This window comes from Lissotriton helveticus, chromosome 5_1 (genome assembly GCF_964261635.1).
Source record: "Lissotriton helveticus chromosome 5_1, aLisHel1.1, whole genome shotgun sequence".
In the NCBI taxonomy this organism is placed as follows: domain Eukaryota; kingdom Metazoa; phylum Chordata; class Amphibia; order Caudata; family Salamandridae; genus Lissotriton; species Lissotriton helveticus.
In genome coordinates this window covers 207,568,572-207,582,179 of record NC_136065.1, presented here as the reverse complement: position 1 = coordinate 207,582,179, position 13,608 = coordinate 207,568,572, and the positions used below count along the sequence as shown (strand labels likewise).

At 44.1% G+C, this 13,608-nt stretch overlaps 1 protein-coding gene across 1 annotated transcript in view; it reads left to right on the top strand.

The window, feature by feature from the left end:
• The window catches only part of LOC144752426 (uncharacterized), a 1,170,660-nt gene that overhangs the window by 199,044 nt on the left and 958,008 nt on the right, over positions 1 to 13,608 (top strand). Inside the window, exon 6 of the mRNA XM_078640356.1 lies at positions 8,581 to 9,480. Coding sequence (XP_078496482.1) covers positions 8,581 to 9,480 — 900 coding nt within the window. The remainder of the gene's footprint in view (positions 1 to 8,580; positions 9,481 to 13,608) is intronic.

Here is a 13,608-nt window from a genome sequence, read left to right as displayed (position 1 = left end):
TGTCTGCCTGTTTTGTCTGCGACAGCTACGCAAAAATGAATCCTTTTTAACGAAAATCAAGTGCAAAAGTGGGCAGTGGCCTAATAAACTCTTGTATGGATTATGCAATTGCATGTTATCTCTGGTTATCAAAAAATATAGTTCAAAAACTCCAGTGAGTTTAAAACTGAGCAGAGTGTTGTTTAATCTTTGGCAATCAGTCAGAATCTTAGACTCATTGGCTACCGCTTCAGCAGTAGATAAAATGTAAGACTCTTTGTATCTACCATAAAGCCCATTATAGTTGCAGTAAGAACTACTTCATATCCCTTCTTCCTAGATACAAGATCCAAAGATCTTGAGACGTGAAAAACGCCAACTCTTCGTGACACCTCACTTTTTAAAATCAAGAAAAGGGTGGATAGCGTTTTCTATATTAGCTCTTTCTATAAGGGAGTATTATTCCCCTGGATCTGAGATGAACAAAACATTGAACATGTTTTAGATAAAAGCTGAAGACGTATTTATTTGATTAGGTCATTCTGTGCTGTTTGGGTAGTATTTGTGTGCAGTTCCTATTGATATTGATTCTGAGCACTGAGATGCCTTTGGACATGCGTTGGCGCTCTGTCAAGAGTTGTTTCATTCTTCATTCTGCGGTGTTTCTAATAATTAAAAGTTCTAATGCACTGGCACAGTAGTCATCCCATGATTTGAAGAGTGCATGAATTGTTCAAATTGCTGAACGCATTGTATGTAGATTTGAGGGAAAGAAATGGCTTACATTTTTATGCCAGATGAGGTCGAATGTCAGTGTGTGCCAGGGTTTTCTTCACAAGTGCACGGTGCTATGCCCTTCCTAAGAGTTCTAGTCAAACCACAGACAAAAATATTCTCAAATACCTTTTTGCTCTGTCATGTGAAATCACTGCGGGAACTTGTTCGGGCATTACCTAGGCTATCTGGGGTTCCTGGGACCTGGTTGTAACAAGTGGAGTTGTTTACCTCTGGTGTCCTGGGCCCTATTTGCTACTTCTTACTACTAGAATAAAAGCGAAGTCAATCAAAACAAGTATTATCCTTTACCACATGACTCTAGCAATTCTACATCGTGGTCATATCCTTTTGTGTTACACCACTGAGCTGAGCGTGGATGGCAATCTGCTAGCATGGTGTCTGTGCCCTCTGTGCGCTAGGGAACCCAAGTGGGCGTTCCCAAAGCTTTCAGCCCATCCACTTTAATGTTCTAGGCCCTTTTTGGAATAAACCCCCCCAATAACACATGCCACCTCAGTTTTAAATCGCTATTCTAGGGTACGGAAGGTATTCTCAGGATCTGGAAATATGTCCTTTTAGACTTCTTTTTGAGACAGTAAGTTTTAGATTCCAGGTTGGTTTTGGACGTGATTGTGTCCATTTGCACTTTTTTCGAGATATTCACTTTTAGATTCTAGTTTGATTTGTGGACATGATTGCACAGCACTTGAATTTCTGGCCTCTGCTAGCATCTTCCTTACATTGTTGTGTCTTTGCGTCTACCCACCTTCTACTGTCTCTGTTGCACAGCTCTTTGATTCTTCATAAGCTCCATCCAGAGCCGTGCCATTTTCTTCCATGCACTGCATGGAACTCTGTATCTTCTTGAGCGTTGGCAGGTGTACAGATTCTTTCTGTAAGTGAGAGAGAGACCTCACTATTCTCAGACTGTTCCTCAGCACCATCCCTTGTCTTTCTGGGTGTATAATACCTCGAGCTGTGAAGTCTACCTTTTCATTTGGCTCTTGTTAGATATCTACAGAAGGGATCATACAGCCGCCCTTTACACAAAAAAATCAGGAGCACTCTTGTTCACGAACCTTTCTGCTGGATCGGTGCTCCACTGTCTCCCTGTTTGCCCTTTCCTCCTCAGATTGGTGCGACCATTGCACCTCCATTCTGGAAACACCCCCCCCCCCCCCCAATTTTCTTTCTAATGGGGCTTTAAAAGACCTCTAAAAGTTCCTGCACTGTTACTCCGCACTACTTGGTCAGCTCGACACAGTGTAGCTGCTCATGGTGGAGGCTGCCAATTCCTTAACAGAGAGTGCTGAAGCCGCTGTCTCTGTGCAGTGCGAGGGTACAGGCCAGATACCCACCGAGCACTTCAACAGAGGCGCCAGCTATCCCTTCTCTAGCTCCAGGGACGAGGCACAGAACTAAAATCGTAGCTGTGCTGAAGCCCCTATGGGAGGCAGCCATTTTGTGTCTGGGGCAGCGCTGCCCCTGAAGGACACTTGTTGGGTGCTTCACCAGATCTTCAGTGAACATGTGTGAGTATCGTATTAACTGCAGTAAAAATACAAAAAAAACACTGAGACTGCAATAAAAGAACATGGGGCTAGACGCATGCTTCCTAAAGCTAGGCAGTTAACATTTCTATGCTAACAATTACGTTGAAAACAGCTATGCACTCTGTTGTGCCACGCAGAACAACTGGTTTAATACATTCAAAGAATTCCTACGACCACAGTGTTGAGTTCTACAGTTTTGTATTGAGAACATCTAGTAACTGTCAAATTAAAACGTATATTGCATGTTAAGCTTTTGGAAACTGCTGTCTTCATGCCCTGAAGTAATCTTTTATTGCCAATAACTCCTTTAAGTAGATTGTAAACCCTTATTTTTCCTCGTAAAATGTCGAGCATAATTGGTCCTGTTGGATTCAAGTCAATGATCTAACATACCACATTCAGTAACTGCTGTTCCCTCAGCGTCAACAAACACAAAATGCTTGCTCGGTCCTATGGTGTTCTAATAGCAGAACAATGGGAAACAAGAATGTATTTTACATGTTTCTTCAGAATGGTAATTGTTTTATGTCAAGCGACCCCCTACATCTTACAAAACTGCTTTAATGAAATAACTCAACACAAACAATGCTTCCTTTGATTTACATCGGTACACACCGATAATCCCAGTAGTATAAGAACTTTATAGGAGTTATTATAATGACGTCTGGTGACAGGATGCAGCCAAAAATGGTACTGCCCTCTCATAAATAAAGAAAAGTGGGTGTTCCAGTGGACACCTACTTTTTTTCCCAACCACGAAAGTACCTTCTACTTTCTTGTAGTTTCCTGGAACTTACAAAATGTCATGAAGATAGCTGATCATCAACAAAACAATATACACCTAAATATATGAGTAATAAAATGTTCTAGTGTTCCATATCCTTCGTAAGGATGCTTTCTAAGTCCCGTAGACGAACTGGCAAATGATGCCACCCAGGTAAATACTGCAGCCATACAGTTGCAGTATTACCCCGTGTGGTTTTAGTGGCCGAATCGTAGTTAAGCACCTTGGAATGTGGGCTAACTTTGTTTGGTTTTTCAGCACACAATTCCCCTTTCTAAACCGCTATTCCCAAGTAGAACCCCCTCTGTATTGCATAGAGGGATTTCTCTGGGGAAAAACCCCAGGTCTCATCACAGATTGTATCCCTCTTGGAAAGTAAAATCGTGCTAAGACAACTTCTGATCTCAACAGGACTTTGAATGAGCTGCATAGAGCCTCAGAAAGGAGCATTAACTACTCATTGCCATTCATCGCCATCTAAATTCTGTCCAACAACCTACTCTCCGGACTACATATTGGCGATGCTGAACTTTTTCTACTACTTATTAGTGTGAGGGAGTAGCTATCTGTTTTTGATGCATTTTCATAGGGCTACCTTCTTACGTGTGCATAAAAGCTAGGTGTGCTGCAGCATTTGTTTAAGCATCTTAAATAAAACCTATTTTTTGTTTTATTCCTCAGTCTTCATTGAAGATGACGTAGGAGTTTATTAGGATGCCAAACATTTAATTTTCAAAGACTATCCTCAAAGGTATCTCTGCTGGTCTATACTTAATGCATGATTGCATAGTAAATGGTAAAGCTAAATAGTCAGCCCAAGTTAGTTGTTCTAGTGTAGATGGTCCTTTACCAGATATATCTTTAGCTCATTCCTCATTTGGAGGAGGCAGTGATTGGGATCTCCAGTGGAAAGCAATTCTGTGATCCAGGGCATAGAAAGAGTACATTTCCTTAGACTTTCTTCTGTTGCAGTTCCTCTGTTGCAGTATGTCTGGTGTTTAGCTGCTAGTACCTGTTCAAGTAGAGACTGATATTTTTGGTCGGGTGCAATTCTGTTGTTCTCATTCATGCTTTATAGCTGATGCACCAGGATTTGAATCTGATTCAGGTTTGAAAGAAGAGTCCTTGGAGTTAGACAATAGCTGAGCCGATGTGTTTGTCACACATTTGTACTATCACTATTTGAGTTCAAGAGATGGGGCAGTTAAGCCAATGAGCAGGCAGTGCTTCATCGTGGTGGGAGACGATCAGGGATTGGTCAATTGCCTGAAAGCTTGTTTTTAAAAAGGTAAGTATCGAGCTTTCTTATTGGGGAGAGCTAGAACCAGGTTGCATTTCTTAATTTTCATCTTGATTGTAAGATGCATGTCAATTTAGTAGCCAATTGATTTGTTGCAGAGGTCAGAAGTGGGTGAAGTCTTTATAGTGCATGGCTGTGAGCCTGGTCTTGTTAGAATGTAGGGTATTTGTGGCGAGGAATATAAACATGGGCTTTGGAGTTTATGGAACAATGAAATATAGGGTGCTTTTTCTCATAGTAGTAGTACAATATTCCAAAGTCAAGACTAATGGTGCATCAGGTGCACAACTTTCACATAGTCATCGATAAAAGGATGGGACTGCATGTAAAAAAGCTCCACCATATGTTGTGAACACTTCTACTGAGCTCAAAATCTAATCAAAAAGAGTTCCGAAATAAAAGAAATAGGCACGTGCACGATGAGAGATTCAAACTGCCTGCAGTTTCCTTTGTGACTCTTAAGTGGTGATACCTCTTCTCAGACTCCTCCCAGGCGTGCTCCTCGGCATGCCACTGCACTGGAGGCGGGCAGGCACCTTCAGTTTGGCATGGTTATTCATTTGTTGTTGTGAATTGTACAAGGCATATTTTACTCAAGTCACGTGCTTCTTCCTTTAGGGCTTAAATGTCATCAGGTGCAATTTGTTCAGACATCTTCCCACTGATCTCAAATTGCTTCAAACATTGTAAAATTGATAGTTTTCTTCCTGGAACAGCAACATTCCACTATTCGAGAAACACTTGCGATGTTCCATGCGATGAGCAGCTCCTGATAAACCAAGCCAGCAGAAGATATGAGATGTAAAGAAGGGAATGGTGTACAGAATAGTGCCAGAAGCTCTCAAGGGGAAAAGGCGGAACATATTAAGCAAGCATCTTAAGTCAGCTGGATCATTGGCTCGTGAGAAGCTAAAGTTTTAGAAATGCACAAACCCTTCCTAAACCCATCCCTTAAAATACTGAACTGAGAAGGGTCTAAATCTCAGCATCAGCCCTGGCTGAACTGTAAGGCAGTGCAGGTTTCGAGCTGTCCATGCAATCCCAGGTGCCTACAGAGCATGGGCTTCTCTGTGCGCCCCACTCATGGCAGTGGGATGGATAGCAAATGACATCCTTGATGCCTACCTACATCCTTGATCTTGTGAGTGCAAAAACCGGACCTTGAGTGCTGTGCTCTGATAGCTGTCTACTGACTGACATCAGGATACGGTGCCCGGGGGCTCCGTTCACAAATGCTAATTGCTTGTTCATGTTGGACCAACCTGGGCAAATAGCCTTTTTTGACTGCAAACCATTTTTGTAATAAACGAATAATGGTTTTGTAATTCTACAAGTAATTTCCCACACAACATTCTTGCTTTCTCACACAACATTCTTGCATGGTTATATCTACTCCTTTGGGCTTTGAGGTGGTGTTCAGGTGTGGAATTCCCTTTTGTGTTTTTGATCGCACATAAGCTTAAAAGTGTGTGGGTATTCACCAACTTCTCTTCAACCCCTTCACACCCCAGAAGACACAATGACATCAGTAAATATATTTTCTGGAGGTAAGTAGATTGGAACCACCTAATTGATTGGGACAGTGGGGAAAGAGTTTGTCCATGTGGAAAAATATTTTCTTAGTGGAGGAAAAATTAGCACGAATATTTGGTCTAAGTTTCTCATGAGAGAATTTACACATGTACATTTATTCTGGCAAAAGTGATTTCTGGGAAGGAGACCTAATGTCGTACCTAAAGTTGAGACGTGATCCCCATAGTAATTCTGATACTGAGATGGGATTCAGTGTGACACCACGACTGGAACTTGAACTTGTAGTGCCTCAGACATTACAGGGATGAAAACTTAGTGATCTGCAATGGCCCTTCCAGTTGGAAGTCGGGCCCTGTAGGGTTTACTCCTGTGTTTTAAGTATATATCTTCTATTCATGTAATTGACAAAGTATCCCAGGAGTACTGGAAATCTGCAGATGTCATGGATTTCTACAAATGCTTATATATGCACAATGTACTGCAGAATTTCATTCACGTGGGAAAGTCTACAAGAGTAAATGATGCAGAAATCCATATTACTGATGTTTTTTTGTTTTCATATGTGCAATTTTCAATAATGTTTTCACATTTTGTGAATCAGAATGTGAAATTCTCACTGTCGGCCTGCAATTTTAACCAACTAAGTTTACTGCAGGTGCACAGAAACATTTGTGACTCGAGCTCCTAGTAATTAATGGTAGTTCTGAGCTCCTAGTAATTAATGATAGTTCTGAGCTAGACTGTATTGATTAAAATACTGGGATGCTAAAAATCTCTTCTGATTTTAGTACTATTATCCTAACTGTCTTGACTCTAATATGGTGATGTGAACACTTTGCAACTGTAGTACTGCAACATGCACAGTCGATGCGCACCTATTGTAACCAGTATTGGCATGCAAAGATTTACCACACACGTGCTACCAAAAATGTCATTTGACAAACTTATGTATGACTTGATGCTGTGAAACAGGATCTTATTAATGCGATTCATCATTGAAGAGCGGTAGTACAAGACACAGCAAATGTGTACCACCATAAAGGTGAGCAACCTTGCACCTTGGCTACACAAAATGCAGCGAATGTGTAACACTAAAAGGTGACCCACCTTACATCTTCGCCAGACTGCAATTCTCTAATTTCTCCCAACACAAGGTATGAAATCTACGTTCCCTTACCATCCTTAGTATTACATTTCTACCCTACCCCTCACCCCCGGAACATCCAAGGACCCCTACTTGGATCTGCAACGCCTATATCTCAACACCATACATGAGGGGTCTGTCGTCTCTTTTTCAGAGCAAGTACATCACTTTGTATCGAGCCAGAAATGTACAAAGCCCCTATGTATAAAAGCCCAAACACGTAAATACCTTAAATGCAGGTTTCATGAGGTGCAGGAGTGGATTAATACGTAATGAGTGACCGAAATTCAATGATTGAACTATTGGGGTGGGATCTGATTTTAAATATTTCTACGCATATTTATGGATTGCATTTCTGGAAATTGAGACTGTCGTTCATTCATGAGTGAGTGGGTTGCTTGTGATGGGAATTTGAACAATACTCGGATGCGATACTTGTTTGTAATGTAACCCACATATGAATATGTCAGATTGTTTGGAATGTGCCCCATACATAGATGTATTGTTGTTGGGTTTTGGATTCATGTAATGCATCGATGGGTTGTATTCTTTCTTGCATGATTGGACTAATATGTGCATTGAATTACTCCAATCAGGAACACATGCTTTTCATAAAGAGTAAAGGATACAGAGAAAATGCCCAGGTTTTCACCTACACTGTCCTAGTACTGGGATACTGTGTTACGTTAGCAGTATTTGTGTATCACCTTCTTCTATATTATGGCAGCGCAGTGCCTTTTTTTCCCTTAATAATTTGCCCTCTTCAGTAATACATTGATAGATGAATCTATGTCAATGTGATATGCCTGGTTAAAGTTAATGGAGGATGACTAATAGTTAAAGGTACTAGTATGCAGGAGTACAATGGAACACGTTAATCCTCACTTTCCTACCTTCACTATTTTCCCATCCAGCTGTAACACATCTTCTCTCCGTTTCCCAAAACAGCATTTATGTGTTGTCCACCTTCTTGTCCCCCCGGCCCCCACCCCCGTTTACTGCGTGTCCCCGTCTGCCTCTGAGTCTCTTACTCTCCCTGCACGGGGTTTAAGTTACTCCCCAAGGTATTTCTGCAGCTGTCTGCACCTTAAGGCGGGTGTTTAAGGTGACTGCTGACAGCCATGCAGGAGCTGTTGACTGACAGCTTCTTGATTCAAAGGGAAACTCAAGAGGAGAGGGCAGGGTAAAGGTGGCAAGAGGTGGAGCGTCGTAAAGAAAAGTATTCCCGTAAATATCATCTCTAGGCAACTTTCCTGGAAAGAAATAACAGTATTCGGTTTTATTTGTTTTCGTTAAGTGCGCTTTTCATTTGGAGGCAGCATTCTACATAATTGGAGCGTGTCCATACCGCTCTGCACATACCCTAGAAAAGCTGGCTTGTTAGGGCAGGAGAGAGAGATAGAAAATGGTCACACAAATAAACTTATACCAGAAGCAAAGTTAAACCACAAGTATACTGATTACATACCTTAGTTGACTGATATTGCTTTTCTGTTCTTCTCTCCTTTAGGGATCAATGTTCACCACATCTGATTTGAACCTGAGGCAGGACTCCTCACTGGACACCCCTCAGGGCAATGGAAGCGGCATTGAGAGTGATGATGGACACAAGGGCAGTGTCAATGACAGTAGCAATGAAGATGGACAGCACTCAGACCTGGGTGGCAGGCAGTTGTTTGCTTTAGACGAGGATCTTCTGTTCTCTCTCCACGAGGAAGGCTTTGAACTGTTCAATGCCTCTTCCAGTAAAACAGCGAGAATGGGAAGTGGGGTACGCACTGGAAGGGCTGGTGGTACATCTGACACTGCGTTCTCAGTCACCCCGTCTGGAAGGTCGGCTCAGCAAGACATTCCGGATTTAGAAGGCAATACAATTTTGGGGGTCTCATCCACCAAGAGGAGCCATGTGGCCGTAAAGGCTGATCCGGCCTCCAAATCTGATCTTGAGGATGAGAACATTACTCTAGATAAGGAGAAGGAAGACAAGGAGAAAGAAGACAAGCAATCCCAGATTGGATTTCCTCCAAGCAAACCCATTGATACCATTATAGATCTGGATGCCACGTCTACTTTCACCAAAGGCTCTTTGGACACCAATGAACTTTTTCCACCTGCCATCCCTGTAGATGTCAGGCCTCTAGCTCCAGCACCTTCGTCTGAAAAGGCATCTGCACCAGTGAGTGCAGGTGAGGAAAATTCACTGCTGCAGCCTTTCCCCACTACTCAGAGCCCCTTAAAAGCAACAGCAGAGATCATCCCAACCCCGAAGGGCAAAGGAGAGCCCCAGGTAGTTGGCGGTGGAATCTCCCCTTCAGAGCAAGAGAAAGATAGTTTCACAAGGGAATCTGGAAAAGACCAAGGTCGAACAAGGGCCACAAGACCAGGACCACCGGGACCACCAGGCCCACCAGTAAGTTTTTCTTTGTAATGATTTTTTTGGATAATTTTTTTTGCTGGTTTGTATTTATTAGTGTTTATAGAATGCAAGCTAAAATATGTAGCAACTGAGCTCTGTGCAACAAGAAGGGGGGGAGTAAGGCGAGGGGGAGGAGTAAATTTATGGCCTCATGCACAACTAAATGAATGGGACAAGGGTTGGCTTCATTTGTAGGGCAGGCGGCCAGAGGAACATGGAGGATCGTCATCAATGATTGATGAGGTACTCTTTCTGAACGGCAGGTGAATTTGCACTATAGTTTTCATTATGAGTAAAGTGGATTGACTTTAGCAAACACTTGAAACATGTGAAACAAGGTCTCGAAGATTATGTGCATTGGATATTTCCTGGGTCTGTGACAGGGTGAGTTAGGTAAGGTTTTGGCTTTGATTGAGCGCATGCATTATCTAACACTTGAATTGTGTGAAGTGACATTGCTATCTGACACCAATTTTCTCTGTACTATGGATTATTTGCTCACTTATAATGTATAAAGAAAAAAACAATCTTAAATATGAACAATTTGTTTTTTAAAAACGAACCAGAGCATAGTTTATCCCAACCAGGCCTTGCTCTATTTACATTCATAGTGTGTGCCACAGTATGTATGTGTTCGTTCAAGAGGGGGCTGAGGGCCTCATTATATTTGCTATTCCACAGCTCTTGAGAAAGCTGTAACTCTTGGGAGGAATCAATGAAGAGAGAACGGACGTTCTGTTATGTCCGTGGTGTTTTACATAGTCCGTTTCCTGGCCTCGGTGCAAGGAGAGGGTGAGCCAGAACAGGGCCTATTGTGTGTGGAGGAATCTTGTTTCTGAGTCATTTTCTTAGGCGGTGGTTTGGACAGGAAGAACACTGTGTTGGAGATGATGGGTTCTTAATGGCTATGATCATTCTGAGGGAATTATCTATAGACAGATGCAGGCTCTTGCCTGACATTCAGCATTTGAGTTGTTGGCAATGATCACTCTGAATGTCAGTCAAGAAAGAGCCTGTGTCTGTCTATATCATTTTCCTTCTCCCTTCTCTTGCTCTCTCCCTGTCTTCTTTTATTACACCGTGAGTGATGAGACCTTTGTGGCCAGTATCACAAGCGGAGGACACAGACTTCCCTCTAGGGACATTTATGAAATATTCCACTGTGCATATCTTGTATACCTTTACGGTACTGTCATTGATAACTTGTATGTCAGTGATCATGAATAATAGACTTTGAGAGAATTTGGTATTACCTTTAGCAGTCCAGCTTAGATCACCGCAGGAGAACAGAAAGAATTCAGACTACTGAAAATAGACAAGTTCAAGTTCAAGTTCAAGCATTTATATAGCGCACTACTCACCCAGAGGGTCTCAAGGCGCTAGAGGGAGGGGTTCATTGTTTGTCGAATAGCCAGGTTTTCAATTCTTTTCTGAAGGAGATGTGGTTCTGAGTAAGGCGGAGGTGGGTGGGGAGTGAGTTCCAGGTCTTGGCAGCCAGGAAGGAGAAGGATCTGCCACCCATGGTGGATTTACGGATGCGCGGGACTGCGGCGAGGGCTTGATTGGATGATCTTAGTTGGCGGGTGGGATAGTAGAAGGACAGTCGGGTATTGAGGCATTCGGGTCCTAGATTATAAAGGGCCTTGTGTGCGTGGGTAAGGAGGCGGAAAGTAATTCTTTTGTTGACTGGAAGCCAGTGGAGGTTTTTTAGGTGTCCGGTGATGTGCTCTTGGCGCGGGATGTCTAATATGAGTCTCGCTGATGCGTTTTGGATGCGCTGGAGTTTTTTCTGTAATTTTGTTGTAATTCCGGCGTAAAGTGTGTTGCCATAATCCAGTCGACTCGTGACCAGAGCATGGGTGACAGTCTTTCTTGTCTCGAGGGGGATCCATCGGAAGATCTTTTTGAGAACGCGAAGGACGTTGAAGCAGGAGGACGAGACGGCGTTGACTTGTTTGGACATTGAGAGAGAGGAGTCTAGAATGAAGCCGAGGTTGCGTGCGTGGTCTGTGGGTGTGGGTGCTGAGCCCAAAGCGGAAGGCCACCAAGAGTCGTCCCAAGCTGAGGGGGAGGATCCTAGGATGAGCACTTCCGTTTTGTCTGAGTTGAGTTTAAGGCGGCTCTGTTTCATCCATTCGGCTACTTCTTTCATGCCTTCGTGAAGATTGTTTTTGGCGGTGTTGGGGTCCTTGGTGAGGGAGAGGATTAGCTGGGTGTCGTCGGCGTAGGAGATGATGTTGAGGTTGTGTTGGCGTGCGATCGAGGCGAGAGGACTCATGTAGACGTTGAAGAGGGTGGGACTGAGTGAGGATCCTTGAGGTACGCCGCAGGTGACTTCGGTGGCTTCTGAGTAGAATGGGGGGAGACGGACTCTCTGAGTTCTCCCATCGAGGAACGAGATGATCCAGTCCAAGGCTTTTCCTTGTAAGCCGATGTTGTTGAGGCGTTGTATGAGGGTGTTGTGACATACAGTGTCAAAGGCGGCGGAGAGGTCGAGTAGAATGAGGGCCACTGTTTCTCCGTTGTCCAGGAGTGCTCGGATGTCGTCGGTCGCCGCAATGAGGGCGGTTTCGGTGCTGTGTTTGGCTCGAAATCCGGATTGAGATGGATCAAGGAGGTTGTTGGCTTCGAGGAAGGTGGCGAGTTGGCTGTTGACGGCTTTCTCGATGACTTTGGCCGGGAAAGGGAGGAGGGATATGGGTCGGTACTGAATTTCAGTTCTGAGGGGTCTGCTGTGGGTTTTTTCAGAAGGGCGCTGAGTTCGGCATGTTTCCAGATTTCTGGAAAGGTGGCAGCGTTGAAAGAGCAGTTGATGATATCGCGGAGTTGGGGTGCGATGATGGAGTCAGCTTTGTTGAAGATGTGGTGGGGACAGGGGTCAGAAGGAGAGCCGGAGTGGATTGAGTTCATGAGGCGAATGGTGTCTTCAGAGGTGATTGGGTTCCAGGCGCTGAGGTTGTTAGTTGGAGGAGTGGGATCTAAAGGGGGTGGGGCGGGTTGCTCACTGGGAGAGTTCTTGAAGCTGTTGTGGATGTCGGCAATTTTGTTGTAGAAGAAGGAGGATAGCGCATCGCAGAGGTCTTGGGAGGGAGTGATGTCGTTGGATGCAGCGGTAGGGTTGGTGAAATCTTTTACGATATTGAAGAGTTCCTTGCTGTTATGAGAGTTATTGTCGAGACGGTCTTTGAATGATGATTTCTTGGCGGATCGGATCAGTTGGTGGTGTTTACGGGTGGCTGTCTTGAGGGAGGCCATGTTGTCTGAGGTTGAGTTCGTTCTCCAATTCTTCTCCAGGGTGCGGCATAGCTTCTTGGATTTTTTAAGGTCATCATTGAACCAGGGAGCTTTTTTGCTGGAAGATTTCAACTGGTGCTTTTTCAGGGGTGCTAATTCGTCTGCACTGTGGGTAATCCATTGCCTGAAGTTGGTGGCCGCTTGGTTTGGGTCCATTTCAAGGGTGGGAGAGTTTTGGTTGAGAGATGTGAGGAGTTGGTCGGTGGTGATTTTGTTCCAGTTTCTCCGAGGAATAGATTGTGGGCGGTTGTGGGTCAGGGTGGTTTTGTAGCTGAAGTGAACACAGCTGTGATCCGTCCAGTGGAGAGCTGTAGTGTGATCGAAGGAGATGTGTTTGCTGGAGGTGAAGATAGGGTCGAGCGTGTGTCCGGCTGTGTGAGTGGGGGTGTCAACAAGTTGTTTGAGTCCGAGATTGGCCAGATTGTCCAGAAGGGTGGTGGTGTTGGTGTCGAGTGTGTTTTCAAGGTGATAGTTGAAGTCTCCTAGAAGAAGGTAGTTCTCGGAGACGAGGGCATGCGGGCTGACAAAGTCTGTGATGTCGTCGCTGAATTGAGAGCGGGTGCCTGGAGGCCTGTAAATGAGGGTGCCTCTAATGGTGGTCCTGGGGTCGGTGTGGATCTGAAAGTGGAGATGTTCGGCGGTTGCAAGATTGTCGTCGGAGCTGGTTGTGATTTTGATGGTATTTCTGTGGACGATGGCGATGCCTCCTCCAGTTTGATTGTTGCGGTCCTTTCGAATAATCTTGTAAGAGTCTGGTATGGCTATGGCGATGTCGGGGGCAGAGGATGCGTTCAACCATGTTTCAGTAAGGAAGGCGATATCAAGTGA